General features: G+C 48.3%; 1 protein-coding gene across 8 annotated transcripts; it reads left to right on the top strand.

Annotated features, from left to right (window-relative positions):
- Positions 1–2,381: 2,381 nt before the first annotated feature.
- VAMP1 (vesicle associated membrane protein 1) lies at positions 2,382–8,758 on the top strand. 8 transcript variants are annotated; one of them, XM_052794481.1, is made up of 6 exons: positions 2,382–2,455; positions 3,013–3,142; positions 3,970–4,128; positions 4,377–4,428; positions 7,567–7,680; positions 8,376–8,758. In XM_052794481.1, coding segments are annotated over exons 1-6 (465 nt in total). In that variant the 5' UTR covers positions 2,382–2,453; the 3' UTR covers positions 8,384–8,758. The 8 variants fall into 8 exon arrangements, with proteins under 8 accessions (XP_052650441.1, XP_052650439.1, XP_052650438.1 ...); XM_052794479.1 differs by lacking the exon at positions 8,376–8,758 and adding an exon at positions 7,816–8,368 and having other exon boundaries at positions 7,582–7,680; XM_052794478.1 differs by lacking the exon at positions 8,376–8,758 and adding an exon at positions 7,816–8,368.
- Positions 8,759–12,551: the final 3,793 nt, after the last annotated feature.

Here is a 12,551-nt window from a genome sequence, read left to right as displayed (position 1 = left end):
GTTGGGTTCCCAGTGCTTTCTGCAACCTTCGCTGGGCGTTTCTGGCCCAGTCCCAAGGTCCTGCTGCCACTCCAGGCCCGAGCTCCTCTGTGCAAGTTCTGCACTCTCAATCATTTCTGACGCACTTCTCGCAGACGTCTGTCCCAGTCTGCATCCCTGAACTTGACCTGAGAGTCCTCTATTTTTTGGCCAGGCTTCTAGCATCCTTTCAGTTGCTGTGAGCCCCAGGTCCTCGTGTCCTGCTTGACAATTTCAGTATGCTCCAGCTTAGATTTTTGCTCATAGCCAAATTTTCAAGTTAGTGCTAAGAGTGCCTGCTAATATGTCTTCCTGCTCACTGCTTGCCTCCTTGCCCTCCATTTATCTGTGATTAATATTAAAGTGTGAATGATCCAAGCATTAGTTGAAATGCATCAAAACGTGTCTTAAGAACAGGATTTGTCTCTGTTTCACACTGATGATGACATAACCCCACACTAATGACACCTACTCACCAAGTGGCCTTTTCCTTTTAATTTAGTCAGGATTTGCAAAAGTTGTTCAGGCACTTAACTGTTTCAAAAAACTCTAGCTTCTAGTTTTCCATAACTGTTACCAGTTCCTATAGGGGAGAAGTTACGGTGAGTCAAAGACTGTTGCATACTTCAGAAAAATCTGTACGATGAGCAGGTATTTGCCTCTCTCTTCTCCCTTAGTTGTTAATTTGGCTGCTAGGTAATTGGGGAGTTACCTGCTGACTTGATGTATTTTGTTACACAGCAATGCTACTCTTGTCTTTAAAAGCGCTTGGTTGGAAGTGGCAGGGAATGGGAAGAACTCCTTTGAGGTCTAAGCTGTAGGAAGGTGAAGCCAAAGCCTCTGTTCAGGCAGCTGAAGTCCACGTTCTCAGAGCAGGGTGGCAGACCTGTGGGACTCTTTGCCAGAAGGTGTTCTGGCTTCAGGAAATGTCCACGGATCCAAGTGGAGACTGAGCAAGCACCTGGAAGAGAGCAGCTAGGGGTTATTACATACGTAAACCAGAGGTGTAGCAAATCCTTAGCTGAAAGTACGTCAGTGACTGGAAAAGCGTCAGAGAAAAGTATCACGTAGCCTTCGTCGCCTCTCAGTCCTTAAGCACCGACTTGGCAAGGGCTCTGTGGACCGGTAGTTCCACAGGCTCCATCTTCCGTGATTCGCAATCGTTATTGGAACGGTCTTCGCACTGCGGCGGGAAGGTCGCCAAGCTACGGAAGCTGCTTCTCAGCTTGTCTGAAGGCACAGCTTAAAAACCTTCAGTTCCGCTGAGGCTAGTGCTAGGTTGCTTCTTAACCCCCAGTAGTCCTATCTGCAAATCCCCTGGCTGTAGTCACGACCCTGTTTTAAGTCTTCACCTTTCTTGTAGCTGTGGTGTTTTGGCTCCCAGGCTATAATTTATAACCTGTCTTGTGTATCTACTAACCTATCGGATCTGACGCTAAAAACTTTTATTAAATGGCCTGTATCACCTTACGAAAGGAAAAGGTGTGAACCAGTTGCTCCTCACCCCACTCACCATGCCAAACGCCGTACAGGGAGATTTCTTGTTCCGCCGTGCTCCCGCCTCCCCGTTTGTCCCGAATTGAAGAATCCTCCCTTCTGATCCAGCAGGCTTCTCAAAAAAAATCTTTAGAGGGGGAAAACAAACCAAACGCATAGTAGCTGTTCTTGGGGCTGCCGGTGGGCAGCAGGGGCTCGGGCCGCGGCCGCTTCCTTGGTGTCCCTGTTGAGGCCGTGTGGTGGGGTGGAAGCCGGCCAGCGACGCCATCTCTTAATTGAGGGGCCGGCGGCTTAACTGGAGCCAACAGGCTACGGAGGTGGGAGTTACGGAGCCGCTCCGCAGCCTTCACGGCACTGCCGCGGGGCTGGCCTCGAACCGGGAAAACAACGGGGACGGGTCTCAGGCCCTCCGTGACCCCAACGGAGGATGGCGGCGAGGGGGTTTTCCCTCAGGGCTGGCGTGGGCGGCGGGTCCGGTGGCCGCCCGGGCCCCATTTGGCGACCGGGAGAGGGGCCGTGGTAGCCCCGGGGGTGGCGGGAGGGGGACGCACCACCGGTCCGGCCGCAGGGGCGGGGCGCCGGGCGGGGGCGGGCTCTGCTCCCATTGGGCGACCCCGAGAGTGAGTCACGGGGCGGGGCGGGGCTTGTCCCGTAGAAAGTCGGGAGCGAGGGAGGAGGCGGGGCTCGGCTAAATGGCCGTCTATCACAGTGCGCCTCGCTCCGGCGGGGGGGCGGAGCGCTGATTGGCTGCCGAGGAATCCGGAGGGGGCGCTGATTCGCTGTTCCTCCCTGCGGCCGCTTGTGAGTGGCTGTTGGCTCTAGGGGCGGGGCCTCGCCGCCTATAAGTAGGGGAGCCCCCGGCGGCGACTTCAGTTGGCGGGGTGTGGAGCTCCGTGCTGAGGCGTGTCTGTGGGGGGGGTTCCCGGTCCGGTTCCGCGATGTGAGTGTCCGCCCGGCCGTGGCGTGGGGGGGGGGGTGGTGTGGGTGGAACGGGAGGGAACAGGCCCAGCGTAGACGACCCCCGCGTCCTGGCCGGTGAGGTCCGAGTGGCGCATTGCCGCTGTCAACTTGGCCGGCGGCCACCGCTGCGCCCAGCCGTCCGGGGGCTGCCGTGTCCCCGTCGTGCCCCCCCCCGCGCTGTGTCTCCCCGTTAGCGTGAGCCTCGTCCCGGTGCTTGTGGCACGCTGCGGGTCCCCTTCCCGGCTCCCGGGAGGCTGCAGCGCCGGGCACCGCCCACCCCCCCCCCGCCCGGGGCTGGCCTTCCCCCGCTGCCCTCCTGGGCCTGCTCTTGCTCCGGGCTCTCCCCTCCGCTCGCCCCATCCCTGTCCGGTGTGTGGGGGGGTCTAGGAAGGGTGCAGGCCATCGGGGCAACAGCCAGCACTGCCCCAGCCCTGGGGGTACTGGGGTTCAGGTGGATTTTTGGGGAGTGTGCGTGTGGGGGGTCCTTTCTCTTGAGTGTCTGGGTTTTTCTCTTTACCCATCTCTGTCTTTCCTTAGGTCTGATCCAGCTCAGCAACCTGCTCCCGGCGCCCCCGAAGGGGGAGCCCCTGGTGGGGCCCCCTCCGGACAAGCCACCAATCTGAGCAGTAACCGTCGGCTGCAGCAGACGCAGGCCCAAATGAAGGAGGTTGGTAACCCTGCCAGCCGTGCTGGCTTCCCGTAGGCTGCCTGCGCTCTTTTTTTCCTACCGCTCTGCAGCAGCGATGTTCTTGACAGGCGCCTGTTGCTGAGGGGGTGGATGCTCTTGTCATGCCAATGCCAGAAACGCATTCATACTCAAAAGGTGATGGCAGATCTATAAAGAGGCTGGAGGAGAGATTGCTTTATGTTTAAAAGCTGCTTAATTCCAGATAGGATTTCTAAGGAGCGGGCCTGTTAGATTTTTGGTACCTCCTAGCGTGCATCTGTTACGGAAATAAAGCTATACAGCATCCAGAACAGCTGGATCTTAATCCCTGCCTGCTGCTTCAAGGGAACAGTCTGTGTGCAGACTCAGTGTGTGATGTGGGGGGAATCTTGTCTGACTTTCCAGGGTCAGTGTCTGTGGGCGTGGCTGCTGACATGCAGTAACGCTTTTATGCCTCACTGGGGCAGCAACATGTAGCTCTAACTTATTTTTGCAGTTACTGGGGAGTGAGCATATGATTACTCTCATGAAGGGAGTGACTTAGACTTGCTGGATTTGAGAGCTTTTAAAGACGGGTGATGAGAATGTGGTGCCAAGGACCTGGTTTAAGTGTAGTTGAACTGATACTTTAACATGGGGTCTAGGGTTTTTTCCCCCCACTTTAAAGTAGGCAATGACTTGAAAACTGTTTCTTATCCTGACCCTTTTTCCTTGTTTAGAGCTTTCACTTGTTAGTATCTCAGTGTTAGTTATTGGCCAAGTTACTCCTCTTACTTTTTCAACTCTGTTTGCCAATACAACTGCTGCTACTATTCTTCCTTCTGCAGGTGGTTGATATAATGTGTGTAAATGTAGACAAGGTGCTGCAACGAGACGAGGAACTGTCAAAGCTAGATGACCGGGCAGATGCACTTCAGGCCGGTGCCTCACAATTTGAAAGTAGCGCAGCAAAACTCAAAAGGAAGTACTGGTGGAAGAACTGCAAGGTGAGTTTCCTAGTGCCCTGACCTCCTTCATCAGAAGGAAATTGGGCTGGTCGTCTCCTGCAGGGCTTTGAGAGGATAGTTGGGGCTTAATAACAATTTCAAATGCTTAGGATTCTTTCACTGTGGAAAGACTTTGAGGCCTTGGCTGTCCTACCTTCAGGGTCTGGCTTATGTTCCCTGGCTGTCAGGGAATATGTGAACTTGTCAATCTGTTCTGAGTATTACTCTTTGCCAATCTCTCTCTCCAGATGATGATCATGATGGGAGTGATTGGTGCCATTGTGGTGGTGGTGATTGTAAGTAAGTACCAAAATGCCCAGGATCAAAAGTGGAGAAGCACCAACTCTAGAGTACTTTAAACTTTTTGGTTTGAGATCTGGAGGGTCTTGATTGCATAAGTGTTAACTTCAGTCCTTGGGGAAGGGAGGTGGGGGTGCTGGAACTCCCACGCTTATTGTGGCAATGGTATGCTTTACATAGTAACAGAAAGAATTGGGGGTGGCCATCATTGTAGAGATGGGAAATTCTCTCTGCCAGGTCAGGTAAACCCGTAAGTATGAGGGGCATTTGCCCTGGAGCGGGTGGGTTGGCAAGTCCCTTCCCTGGTGGGCGATTTGGAGGTCTCGGGGGGCACCTTTGGTGTAACTTGCCCTTCTGTTCTTTCCTTTTTTTCCCCTATTGCTTTGTCTCCAGTCTACTTTTTTACTTGAATGTGGCTCCTTCAGTCTGCAACCTACTGTCCCCTGTCACCTTGCCTGTCTCTTCTTGTCCCTGAATCTTTCCTTCCCTTCCCTTCCACCTAGCTTGTTCATTGATTTCTTTATTGGTTTTGATTTGTCTTCTGTATAGGACTCTGAAGCGCTCTACTGAACATGGTTAGACTCTTCAACAGCTGCTGCAGCTTTAGGGAGGGTCATCTGAGTTTTGAGGAGAGGGAAGTAGAGGAGGAGTGGGTAGCTATTGCTGCTGCTCTTCTGCAGGGAATTTATGTGGTTTATTTTTGGGTGTGAGCTTCTCAAATAGTGCCTGTATGGACTCTAGCAAAATAAGAATGCCTTAACGCAGTGCCTTTGGGGATGAAGGACTTCCGCATGTGAGATTCTTTAGTGTTCTGCCTAAAAAGAGTGGCAGCATGACTTAAGCTTTTCGTTGAGCTTCTGAAATAAAGGCTAGTTTGTGTTGGTCAGTGACTGTGAGCCATCTGACTGAGCTAGATGTAGTGATGTAGATTTCTCTAGCCATGGAGAGATGAGCACTTAAATGATTTATTCTGCCTGTCCTTATTCTCAGATGACTTGCTGTCCGAACGTGGCCATTTCAGTTATTATAAAGGAGAGCCTACATGATTACCTCAGTCAAGTGCAACAGACTAAACACTTAAGTGAAAGGAGGGTTTTTTTACTATCTAAAAGGCACGTGTGGGAGTAAAATCTCCTGCCAGAAGGAACAAAAGAACAACAGTAAGGAGTCTGGTGGGGGGTGTCAGATATTCCTTTCATCTGTGCAGACACAAGCCAGGACCCTGTGGCTTTCTACTGTCTTGTAGCTTTCTGGAAGACTTTGGGGTAGTGGCAGAATGGGAATGGGTGTTTTGCTTTTGTGTTACTGGGTTGAATGTCAAAGGAAATGCACTACATAGATGGAGTTGTGAAGGAGACTGGAGGTATTCCTGATGAGACTGAATGAGCCACACAGCTTTCTGATTAAGAATACCTGTTCTGTTTCTGCTGCCACAAAGCCTGAACTTTCAGCGGGAGTTAGAAAATACTTGGAATGGCTAGCTAGGGGATTCAAAGGAAAATGCTGCCCTTGGCACGGGTATTGCAAAGTGACATCAGATGTCCCAGTTTGGCAGCTTAGATCTCTAGAAATCTTGCCTATCAAACTGAAATCTTCCTACTTGCTATGGGTTCTCTTGAATTTAGATCCAAGGTGGTCTCTGCTGGAAGTAAACTTGCAGTGTGGAATGCTGCGGCTTTCTGTAAGCAATTCCCTTGTTCTCCTCCATGAAAAATAACAAGAGCTGTGAATTGCTTGAATGTGTTGTCAAACCTGGGGTTAAGTGAGCTGCCCTGTTCCTCGGTTTCTGCAGTCTTCTGAGGAATGTGCATCTTGTCGTTTGTTTAGTGTTTTTTGTTGTTTTTTTTTTTCTTTTTTACAAGCTGAGCTGTAGCCTGTCATCTAGAGTGGGAAGAGGGAACTCCTTTAGTTTAGGAAGCTCTGCCTCGGTTCTAGAATACACTGGCATCTGCTTAGGCTTAAGGGGATATGGGGAGGCAGGGGAGAACATCACTGGAGTTCCCAGGTGGGAGTGAAGTAGCAAAGATGGGAAGGGCAGATGCTTTTGGTTTCACTGGGTGTGCTGGGGAAGCCCCTTTCCTCCTCACTGGGCATCTGGGAAGGGGCTAGGTTTTGCATGCTCACTTCCATGCCCCAGCATTTCATTTGCACTGAGTTCATCTCCCTGCAATTCCATCCCTCTCCACCTTGGGTGAGGGCAGAGGTGAAGATCTGGAGTGAAGCAGCCCTCGTCGCCTGAGCACTTCCCTAATAATTCCCTGTGGAACAGATGTGATGGATGGTCAGAAGTGCATCTACTGAAGAGGAGCCAGGGCCTGCTTGTACTACTTACTGCTATCATTTTAGGGGGTGGGCATACAAGCTTGAGGCCCACAGACCAGCAATTCTCTTGAACTCTTCTAAACAAGCCTTTGGTGCCACATTCTTCCTGTTCCTTTGGGGGCTGAGGTCCCCCTAGGCTGTCTCTTCCATTTCTTTCTCTTAAATGTTGTATGTTGCCTCTTCTGCTCCCTTTCCCCTCCCTTGTGTCTCTATGCATGGGCAAAAAAAAAAAAAAAATCACCAAGGCCCTCTGAGTAAAAGCAAGGGACTCTGCTGTCCACAGCATTACAGCCACTCACGCACGTGCAGTTTATTTCCTTCCTCTATAAACACAACTGTAATCTCCTCTGGCATGTTATACTAATCAGCTCATGTACTTTTAATGGTCTCTAAGAAACATAATTCGCCACCTTACTGAGTCTGTCTGGTCTGTCAGTGGGTGGGGAGGGGTTGGGATACCAAACTGGTTTTGGAACATCTTTTTTTTTTTTTTTTTTTTTTTTTTTTTTGTCACTTCCATACTATACACACACCTGAAGTTCTGGCCCTCAAAGCAGTGGCTGGTTTTCCATTGCAATGATGGTAGTTCCAGTTGTACTGGAACCGTGTGCTGGACTGACTCTGGTAAGTCTGTAACACGAAGTATGAACCAGCAGCTCTGGAAGAGGCTGCCCAAGCCAACTCTTACCTCCAGCCACCAAATGTCTACCCGCTGTGTAATGCATGAGGAGGTAGTCCCCTGCATCGGAGGGTGTGTTACTGGTAGCTCTAGTTCCTCAGGCTGTGCTGCCTTTGGGTTTCAATAACCTATCCTAGGATCCTTAAGACCAGAAAGCAATTCTCCATTGGTGTTGGCACATACGTTCAGGATCCAGATAAAGACCTCCAAGAGTAGCTCACAGCATATCTTGGAGCATGGCTGGAATAAAGGTAAGTGCCCCCTTGTTTTGCTTCACTGTACACTTGAAACTCATTAAAAAGAAATGACAGAGCTTTGTCCAGTGTGGACTTATTTTAAAATGAGGTACTTGTGCCCTTATTTGCCCCTGCTGTTCCAAACTTCAGGTTGTAAAGCAGTACTCCCTGTGGCTTGTGGTTCCCTTACGATCAGTCTTTGCCCGGTCTTAAACATCATCAAAATCGTGCCAGAACAATGTGTGGTCAATGGTGGATTTGGAGCAGTGCAGCCAGGCTAATTCTTTGAAAGATGAAAGCCTTCCTGGGAAAGGAGGGTGCCTGGACTGGCTGGTGGATTAAAGCAGCACATACGGTCTAAACTTCAGCACACATCAGGCCTGTGCAACCTGAATGAACCAGTCATGCTACAATTCCTGCCAAGTTGTGTGTTGTCTTCCTATTAGTTCCCAGCTTTGTTCATGTAGGGGGATAGGAAAAACTTTTTCTTGGAACAGATGTGTTTCCAGAGTGTTGACTACACAGTCTCGCAGGTCACTAGCCAAATGTAGGGACTTGAATGCTCGCTTTCCAAAGCTGGCCAGCTGCTCTGGAGCACAGAACTGGGGCTGAAGATGCTGCTGAGAGTTGCCCCAGGGTTGTGCCCAACTCATGAGTCAATGTTGTGCATGTTTGCAGAGTTGCATGTCTAACCGTAAATCTTCCGGTAGGTATTTAAAGTACCATGCTCTGCTGGGAACTCATCTTCTGAGTGAGCTAAGGTGAGCGTCGGCACCTCTGCTGCTCCTGCAGAGTCTGCTATCCTGGACAAAACATGGTTTTAAATGTGCACTAAAAGCAAGGCCAAGGTTTTGGCAGAGTAGTTCTTCATACGTCTAGTTAGAAATCCAAGCTCTGCCTTTATGCATGCAGCTCCCATAGCAGCTGCTTCATCCTGACACCTTCGGATTTGGTGGGGGAGGAAAAGCCTCAAGTATACTGCTCTTAAACGGATATGTCTTAAACCTTCACGTTTCTAGATGCCCTAGGCCTTGCTCTGACCTTCCCTGAGGTTTCTATGCACTGATCAAAGTAGGCTGCATGCTCTCATCAGTGGTGGGGGGGGTTGTTTTCTTGTCTCAGCTGGAGAGTAACTGAATGACAGTGGGGAAGACAAGATTTTTCTTCAGAGTAGGAATGCAGCATCAACACTTGTTTAAGGGACCTAGCTTCCCTGTGAAGTGACGGAGGTCTCTGCTCTGACATATCCACTGGGGTTGGAAGCCTTAACTTGGCGAAGAGAGGCAATAGTGAGGAAGTACAGAGGTTTTATCTTCGTTTGACCTCTGAGCAAATAATTACTCTCTGAGAGATGTACGAGGTAAGGATATATATTTTACAAAATAGGCAACTCAGCGGTGTCTCTTGGATACCTGAGTTCAGCCCAGTGTTTCTTCCAGGTTACCTGTGATGCTTCCTCTTGGAAGAAGTAACTGGGTCCCTTCACAAAACTTCTCCCGTTTGCAGGCCAAAATAAAGTTGCACTTCAGCCTCCATACTTCTGATAATCTTTGTGCTATTTTTTTGTCAGAGATAGAGTTACTTGGAACACCCTTATTTTGCTCCCCAGGTTTCCAATACAAACAGCCCCATAACATCCTTTCCTTCAGCATGTAGACCCACTAACTGATTCTTGCAGAGGCCAAAATGACTCTTTCTTTTCATGTTCTCTCCTGCCACGCTTCTTTTCCAAAAGCCCTTATACTATTTTTTTAATAAATTTGCCACAATCTCCAGATAGTAAGCTTTTTTTTTAGTTCATTGCCTTTAAACATGTACTTGGAAGCTGAAGGTGCTTTCCTCTCTTGTGCTCACAAGACCCCTTTAAATATTGCACGTTGGTAAGTATAAAGAACTACAAGACTGAACACAGCCACCACTCCAGCGTGTTCCTGATCTCTGTGGTTCCCCTCTGTCCTTTCACTAGCAGCACTGCTGCCCTTCTCATTTCTTGATGTAGCGCATCTCCACTCCTTAGATTTTACTGAACCTGTGCCAAGAGCCTGGGAACTCTTTCCTCAAATTCTTTCTAGGTTTGACCTCAGTCTGTGCAGACAAACCTTGCACCTATCTGTCCAGCTTCTCTAAGCACTCTAGCAAGCAGAGTTTTTTTCTTGTGGATGTATTGCTTATTTTCTGAAGTGGTAGTTTTCTCGTTTTTTCTAGCTTCTGTAGACACTTTTATGTTGTACTTCTGTGCATTTCCTCTATTACCTTAATTCTTATGGGGAAAAAAAAAAAGTCTTGGTATCTGTCAAATTGTGACTGTCACACTCTTAAGGAACAAGTTTTCAGCAGATAGCAGGGTATGCCTGCCCATGGCTCTCTGTCCTTGTGTTCCCTGCCTTCTCAACCATCCTTGCTTAGCTTTCTGTAGTTTTTCTCCTTCCTGGAGGGGCTGGCCCATTCTTTCCTTTCTTCCAATACTTCTTTCCATTCCCCCAGTCCCACTCCACTCCAAATTTCTGTAGAGGTTCTCAGAGCCTCCAAATTCATCATATCTCAGTTGGAGCCCTCAAACTTCAGTGTCCCTGTATTTTCCAGGCTGGCTGTATCCCTTTTCTCTGCTAGCACATGGACTTCCAAATGCTCTTAACCCTCTATCAACTTGCAGATGTCTGCCACCACTGCGGTCCCACGGACACTGGGGCCCTTTGTAGCCTGTCTCTGCGGGCTGTTCCACATCCCAAAAGAGCTCACCTCTTTTTCCTTGTATTTCAGCAGTACTAAAGACTTCCACAAATCCTCTGCTAATGTTTTTAAGCTCCTAGACACTCATCCCTCTTCTTCCTCTGTAATTTCCCCATTGTAAACCCCTTCCTTTTTCTCATCCTCATTCTTCTCCTTAAGCATGTGGAACTACCCACTTCTGTGCTGCTTACTCCTGCAAAACAAACCACTCTAATACTCCAACTTGCCCACAAAATTATTTTTTAGCTCCTGCACTTCCCTTCCCCCTTCGAGCACTTGTACTCCTACTTCTCTGCCTTCTCCCTGCATGACAGATGCTCACAGTCCAAAAAGACACAACTTGCTTTTCTTCAGTGTCCTGTGACCTACAGTTGCTCCTTGCATGTTTTCCATGTCCTCCAAATAACTGCGCTATGCCTCTAACATACCTATGACCACGGAGCATTTACATCCCCTCAGCTTTCTCCTTCTCCCCAGCTTAGATCTTTAATTTGCCTTTTGCTGACCTACAGATCACTCTAAATGCACACTTCCTTCCCTTTTCTCTAATATTTCACATTGTCAGTGAAATACTCCATTTTCTGCACTCTCTCTCCAGCACTGCTGGACTCACCTCTTGTTTTCAGCCAGACCAAGCTCACTATACATCTGTTGAGCTGATAATTTGCGGTCTTGTCAGCCTACAAGAAGTGTAGGGATGTTCCTGGGAGGATCACCTGATTTCTCCCAAGATGGCAATTTTTGCCCTGATCCTCAGGACAGGGAGGGCTAATCTATTTATCGGCTAGTATAACAGCTTCATGTTTGTACAGGCTTTTAACTCTGGATTTACAGCTACCCAGAATGGGGCCATTACTTTTGAGTTCATCAGTCAAAGCTAATTTTTTTTTTGCATTTTAACACTTTTACAGAAGAGAGAGATAATATGGTGCAAGCTTCCCCTAGGGAATACATCACCACCTTCTACAGCTATATTTCTTTATGATGTTGAAGAGAATTTAATGTTTCAAGTAGTTATGCATCTGATTAATCTTCCTTTAATTACCCACTTAACTACGTGTGATGCAGTGGGTCACATCAATTTTATGGTTATCACAAGGTTCCATGTGATGTGAGGAATCGTGTCTTACTCTTTGGATATTCAGGAAAGATCATGCTCACCATATGAATCATCGTACATTTATGATATACGGAGACTGTTTTAGAAGTTGAACCTGCTCTTTCTTCTTTCTTGATTTGGAGGTGGTTTTGTGAAGCAAACACCTTTGTGTCCAGTGTCAGGTTTTTACTTCACTTAAGAATCTCCCATAAACACAGAAAGTGGATTTTTTTTTTTCTTGTTTGTAGGGGTCCTGATTTTTTCCACTGGGAGCCTCCCAGCGGGAATACATGTTCCCACAGCTCTAAGTGCCTGTGGTTGCAGGGCTTTCCCTCCTGCTGGGCTGCTCCCCTTGCTGAAGGACACCCCCTGAATCGCTCACTCCTATTCCCAGCAGAGACATCATCTTCACTTTCAAACAAGGGTCATCAGCTGAGCACTGGGGTAAAGTTTGAAAAACCATGAATATTTGTGTAATAAAGAATACAGCGTTCATGTCTGTGAGGAGGAAGAAAATCACTCTCTGCTGGGAAGTGAAAAGTGCATTTAGGTAACTGAGGCAAAAGCAGTACAACAAGCATATGTTTAGCATCTCAAAGGGAAGAATTGGGCAACAGTTTATATACTGCAGTAAAATCCTCCATCTTCCCAAGGGCAGTGCATCTACCTTAATTTTTAAAATATTTGAAGTTTTTCTTTTGTTATGATTAACTAGTTTTTAAATTCAGAAGAGGTTGTTTCCAGTGTGATTGGGTACATAGTACCACAGCTATTTGCCTAAACGATATGCTTAAATTCCGGTATCTGTGTTTGTGTCCGGTCAAGTGGATAATCCTGTTTGTTAAGGACAGCACCCTTGCTCTCTTGATACCCCATAAAGTGCTGTGTAAATACCATTGCAGCAGAGGTCTGAGTATTTGTAAAAAACAGTATGGCAAGCTTACTGCAAGAAATAAGATGTGTGCTTTCACGCAAAGACCCCCAAATTCGTTCCTGGGAAGAGGACCATCATTGTCCTGGCCTTGATTGCTTATGTGGTCCATTCCAATAGGCTAAA

This window comes from Harpia harpyja, chromosome 8, assembly GCF_026419915.1.
Source record: "Harpia harpyja isolate bHarHar1 chromosome 8, bHarHar1 primary haplotype, whole genome shotgun sequence".
NCBI lineage: Eukaryota > Metazoa > Chordata > Aves > Accipitriformes > Accipitridae > Harpia > Harpia harpyja.
This window is presented reverse-complemented; position numbering and strand designations above follow the sequence as displayed.